Source organism: Myotis nattereri, assembly GCF_964212035.1.
Source record: "Myotis nattereri genome assembly, chromosome: 8".
Classification (NCBI taxonomy): Eukaryota; Metazoa; Chordata; class Mammalia; order Chiroptera; family Vespertilionidae; genus Myotis; species Myotis nattereri.
In genome coordinates, this window is record NC_138083.1 from 84,091,610 (window position 1) to 84,097,609 (window position 6,000).

At 63.4% G+C, this 6,000-nt stretch overlaps 1 protein-coding gene across 2 annotated transcripts in view; it reads left to right on the plus strand.

Moving 5' to 3' along the window:
- CTIF (cap binding complex dependent translation initiation factor) overlaps positions 1-3,101 on the plus strand; it is a gene marked incomplete at its 5' end in the record, with an annotated part of 237,691 nt that extends 234,590 nt beyond the window's left edge. For both annotated transcript variants that reach the window (XM_081096536.1, XM_081096537.1), the window contains 2 exons: positions 207-260; positions 1,871-3,101. In XM_081096536.1, coding sequence (XP_080952662.1) covers positions 207-260; positions 1,871-2,086 — 270 coding nt within the window. In that variant the 3' untranslated portion in view covers positions 2,087-3,101. The remainder of the gene's footprint in view (positions 1-206; positions 261-1,870) is intronic.
- Between the last annotated feature and the right edge of the window lie 2,899 nt (positions 3,102-6,000).

The following is a 6,000-nucleotide window of genomic DNA, read 5'->3' on the forward strand; positions in this document are numbered from 1 at the left end:
TGTGTCCACAGCAGTCCTCCAGGGGCTCAGCTCCCGCCCGAGAAGGCCCGGCTTCCTGGTACCCTCTGACCCTTGGAGATGCTCACTCCAGGCTGCCCCGGGGCTGGGCGGGGGCCCGGCTGCGGGGGACTGGAGCGGGCGCCCTGAGCCGTGGTCCCTGGTGCTCGCTTCGGCAGCCCGGCACTGAGATGGTCTCGCCCCCACAGCTCCTGCAGTCCCAGGACGTGAAGGAAGACGCCGTGCTGTGCTGCTCCATGGAGGTAAGCAGCGCGCGGGCTGGTGGGGAGCGGCTTCCTGTGGAATGTGGATGTTCACAGGGAGACTGCCCGCCGCGGGCCGGAGGGGCGGAGGACTGCTGGCCCTGGAGAGGGTCACACGAGGGCTGGCATCGTCACCCTCCCTGTCCCCAGGGCCGCCCTCTCCTCGCACCAGGCACACACCTAAGTGACGTAAGAGATTCTGGGTGATCCCGTCCCCCGTTATCAACCTGGGCCTTGGTGCTGTGGAGCTTGGGGAAGGCGCCTGAGGCTTGCATCCCAGTGTCACAGAACAGCCCTCGGGAGGTGCCAGGCCTGTCCCCCAAGTGTGGCCGCTGCTCGTGGAAACTCTCCCTCTGGGATCTGCCCGCAGGCACTGGGCTCTGGCCTAGTCACGGGGACAGACCTTTGCCCTCGGAAGACAGCCCAGAGCCATTCCGAGTGGAGCACAGTGAGGGAGGGGCGTCCATCCTGGGCACCGAGGACGCGCCAGGCGGGCTGAGCTCACCTCTCAGGCGGCCGCTGCCCGCTGCCAAGGCTGCTCCCGAGAATCTCGGAGGCTAGAGTGCGGGAGCCCGGACCACAGCTTAGGTGTAAGGGACAGTCACTCCGGTCACGGTCGGGCTCCGGCTGCGTGACTGCAGGGAGAGCGGGGAGAAGGAGAAGGCATGTTCCCTGCCCTCAGACAGCTTCTGCTCCGGCAAGACTGGCGAGACTAGATCACACACACACACACATGCACACGCACGCACACACCCCACTGGATGGGCAGTGGGGGGAAAAGGTGTGGGTACAGAGCACGCCTCCTGGAAGAGTCCCAGGAGAGAGGTCAGGGTGGGCCCACGAGGTGAAGAAAGCTTTTGTGAAGAAGGTAGAGGCCTGCACACTGGGTGGGATGAGGCTGGGGGTGAGGTTATATGGAGAGAACGGCAGGGGCTGCTGGCCAGGGGTGCACAGCTCAGAAGGTTGGGGCGCCTTCCCAATAGGGGCTTTTCTAGGTGCTTGGGGGCCTCCCTGGAGGGGAAGCCCTCTGGCTGGCCTTCTCCCCGGTTCGTGTTTCTCTTCCCTCGTGTCACTGGTGTGGGCAGAGGTCAGTGCTGCGGGTGGGGAGGTGGGGCTGGGGCAGCGAGGAGGGAGGAGGGAAATAGGAGACATCCTGCTCTCCGCTCTCAGGTTCCACATGGACACACACAGGTAACAGTGACTAAGCTCGTTTCCAGAGACGCCGCCCAGCAAGTGAAAATTAACCGGGTGCAGCCTGGTCGCCTGTGAAGGGAGCAGGTCACACAGCCAGTGAGGGTGTGGGCGGCAGTCAGGGCAGGCTTCCTGTAGGAGGAAAGCTCTGGGGTGACAGGGAGATGTGTGTGCTCCTGGGCAGCAGGCAATATTCCGATCCCTCGTACGTCTGCCAACAGATTGGTGGTTAAATGTGGGCTCTCGCAGCTGGCCGTTGCCGCACTCCGCCCTCCCTGTGTCCCAGAGGCCTGGGCCTGCACCTTCCTGAGATGATCCAGCTGGTTCTTGTCCCTGCCCCAGTTCACCCACCCAAGGTGGGTCGGGACCGCTGCCAGGCCCACGTCCTGTCCTAACCGCGCCCCCTTCTCTGCCCACAGCTGCAGAGCACGGGCCGGCTGCTGGAGGAGCAGCTGCCCGAGATGATGACCGAGCTCCTGGCCAGCGCCCGAGACAAGATGCTGTGCCCCTCGGAGTCGATGCTGACCCGGTCGCTGCTCCTGGAGGTCATCGAGCTCCACGCCAACAGCTGGAACCCCCTGACGCCCCCCATCACGCAGTACTACAACAGAACCATCCAGAAACTGACAGCCTGACAGCCAGGGGCCTGGCGGGCGGCCCGCAGGCAGCTGGGCCCCGGTGCACGGGCCAGATGGACAGGCAGGCAGACAGGGGTGGCCCTGGAGAAAGAAACAAACGGGAGGAAGGCAGGCAGAGCCGGAGGCCCGTCTGGAGCCTGGCGGGAAGGGATCGAATCCCAGGATGCCCCCCATCCGAGCCCCAGCCCCGGCGTGCGGCAGCGGCACGGTCAGGGGAGCATGTTGCTTTTTCACGGTGGCCCGGCCCTCCCCCTTCACTCCTGCTCCTCCTGCCCCTCCCAGCAAGGAGCCCGCAGGCCTTTGTGCAGGGGTTTCATCCCCTGACTCCTCCTCCGGCGGGCAGCCGGCGCACCCGGGCACCGCGTGGGTCGGAAAGGACCTCAGAGGCTGGAAAGTGGGTCGGAGAGGGTGCATTGTTCCCGCATGCTGTCAGCCGCAGTCGCCAACTGGCAGCAGGCGACGTGTAGCAGATGTCCGGGAGGACAAAGGCAGGCACGGTCCCCACCAGCCGCCCGTCATGGACGGCCTTTGTCCACGGGGTTGAGCTGGGGACAGAGGCATCCCTTCTCTTCCAACCTTCGCGCTCTGTCCGCCCCCCCACCCCCACCCCAACTTCCAAGTCCTTCTCCCAGACCCCACGCCTGGGGCCTGGGCTGGGAGCAGGCGGGGAGCTGGGGATTGTAGCTCTCCTTGCGCTCTTTTGTTTCATTGTGTTATGTTTTTCAAAAGTCAGCTGCTTTGAAGTCTCCTCTCTCAATGAAAGAGCCGTGATGGGATCCCACAGGCGACACGATGAGGGACATCACACCACCCCCTGTGGCTGAAGGCCCCCAGCCACAGACAGCTTGCCAGTAGCCAGTTAGGGTCATTGGAAACGTCTGCCCGTGGGGGTCTCTCCGGAACCTGGGCACCTCCCTGCTCTTCTCGATGCTCTCAAAGGGCTGACACCTCACACTGGGGTGCAAGGCCCTGGGCCTGGCGGTGAACCAGGCACAGCACAGGCTGGCAAACGAAAACCAAAACGCTAGGGGATGTTTTCTGCTCCACACACAGGTCCTGTCCCAACCTCGGGGTGGGGGGTGGGGGTGGGGCGGGGAGGGGGGCTGCTCAGAATGTAACTACATGGGCCTAATCTCAACCCAAGCAAGACCCAGGACCCAGCCCTCCCACAGCCCAGGTCCCCATGCCCAGGGGGCTCGGGCACTGCCGCCCCTGGGCTGCTCACTGAGTCATGAGCAGGACAGTCAGGTGACCGGGCAGGGGTGCCAGGCTGCGAGCAAGGCAGGGCTCCTGCAGGAGTTGGTTCCTCGGAGCTTTCTCTGTGGAGGGAGATGGGATCGGGCTCTGGGCTGTTGTCACCGGCACCCGCACAGCACCCCACACACACACCTCCGGGTCCGGAGCTCACACTGTGATGAGCCCCAGAAAATGACCTCGGCCCAGCAGCTTCCTTATCTCCTCCTTTGCCAAGGCCAGTCACTCTGGGTCCCTGGAGGCGGCCTGGCTGCCCGGTCCGGTCAGGCTGGCACGAGGTGAGGGCTGGAGGAGCCTTCCCCTTGCTGACCCCGAGTCTGGGAAAGCAGGCAAGCGGGGAGGGGGCGGGAGGCAGGTTCCCCAGTACTCCCTGGCTTTCCCACCAGCTGCAACCTGCCTTCCGGCCGGGATGGGAGCTTGTGCCAGTCCCCCAAAAAGCGCCTGTGGGGGGCAGAGGGTTACCTGCAGCCGGCCGGGCGCCTCTGTCGGAGCCCGCACCCTCGTGGCCCAGCCTTTGCCTTCTCCTGCTTCCCAGGCTTCCTCACACCTCCTCCCGCCTTTCCTCCTCAGCCTGCGCCTTTAGCCCAGCCTGGGCCGGGACGCCGGAGGCCCCCAGGAGGCCTCGAGGGAAGAGGGGGGGCTGATGTCAGGCTCAGAGAGGACACGGGGAAAATCGGGATCTGGAGGAGTCAGGCGGCCCCGCCTGGCCAGCAGCCGCTCCCGCCAGGCCTCAGACACACCTGTGCTGACATGGGTCTTGCTTCCTTGAAGTGTATGTGCATGTGTGTGTGTGTGGGTGTGTGGGTGGGTGTGTGTGTGCAGACGTGTGTGTGCACATGGGTATGGGTGTGGGTGCATCTGCTGAAAAGAAAACAGGAGGAAGGGAGAGGCCTAGGAGTGGGGGTGCAAGTCTAGAAGGCAGGAGAGTGGGGTCCCCCACCTGCTCCCCAGCTCAGAGAGCAAGCTTCATGCAGGGCCCCAGATACCGTGCGTGCAGCGGCTGCTGTTCCGGGGAAAGCCGGGACAGGTGGCATCCTGGGCACTGCGGGCCTCCTGCCCTTCCTCCTAGGGGCCCTCCTGGTGGTCTTGCCCGAGGGCCAACCCCTCCCTGACTGTTAGGACCAGAGTGTGAAGTGAGATATAAATATGTATACATATATAAATATATTTTTAATTACGTGTCGTGTCACGGTGGCTCCAGGCGTGGTTTGCCTAGTTTATCCCATTGCTCGAAAGCGCTTCCTGGCCAATCCGAGAAACAGTTTCAGCTGTTTTTTCAAAAACAGGTTGCTGCTACTTTTTTCAGACGTGGAAGGAAAACGTTTAAAAAAGGAATCATTTTTTTAAGGAAATAACATTAAAGGCTAAAACCTGAGGCTCCGAAGCAGCTTCCCAGGAGAGACAATTCAGACGGGAACTGGGGGGCCACGTGGGCACCCCACAGACGCCCCTCCCCAGGCCAGGCCCCCCCTCTGCTGAGTGAGAAGGCCATATCCAAGTTGACCTCTGAATGTATTTGAAGGGGCAACACTGGGTATTGCATTTCTAGGGCTTGCGCGGTTCTCCCCATGGGCCCGTGGCTTTCTTGGGACTCAGAGGCAGAGTCTGGCCGTCCGGTGTGGATTCTGTCCGTCTCCCCTGCCATCAAGGCGAGGCTGTCATTGTTGCCTCTCGGGCAGCCAGCCTGCTCGCCGCAGCCTTGCTCCCCTAGGCCGTGTGGCTTTGCTGAGCTCTGGGACCGCTGCCCGGAGACGGCTCCTCACCCCCCGCCCTGGACCCACCATCCTCGGTGAGGAGTGCACCTCCAAACCCAGTTCCGTCTGTTCGTCTGTAAACCTTCAAGGTCTGGGGATCGTCCTGTCCATCCATGTAAATGTAAATGTTGGCCGAATCGGTATTTATTCTAATTTTTATTTTATTTTTCTCCGGGGGCATGGGGAGGGGGTGTGGGAAATGTACCACTGATCACGCCCTGGGCAGCTGCAGGGGGCGGGCCCAGAGGGCCAGGCCGCCAGAGGAGTCGCCCCTGGAGGCCGCCCCGGACACCAAGCCCCCCGTCTCCTCTGGCCTCAGACACCAGCCCAGGCTCCTCGGATGGCAGGTTCGGGGCCCCGTGGAGGCCTGGCTCCCAGCTGCTGGGCAACCTCTGGCAGGGCCTGTGAGGGTGCAGACCCGAGAGGAGACGGCCTTCCTCCACTGGGGACGGGTGCGCAGAGGGCTGCCCGCCTCGTGGGAGCCGGCGGGAGCCTGGGCGGTGGGACCTGCCGCCCTGGGTGGGGCCTGGGCTTCCGCCAACGCTGCGGCGGATCCTGCTCACGCAACACCTCCCCTCCCTCGGTCGCCTTGCTTTCCAGCTGAACCCAAACTACGAGTGGGTTTAACAAATAAACGGCACCGAAAAACAAGAATGCCCGGAGTCCGTGTTCTTTGTGAGTTGGGCAAAGGAAATCTCTCCCAGAGGCGATGGTGCCTCTCCAAGGGAGCCTCTACCTGGGTGGTGAGCTAATAGGACGGTTCCCCGTTTGGCCTCCTTGGGGAGCAGGGGCGGGGTCTGGGGCCTGGGGAAGGCTGTGAAGGAGGGACCGCGGAGAACATGGGGGAGGAGACAAGGGCTCCCATACTGGGAACTGTGGCCTGTCTAAGGGGCAGGCTGAGGC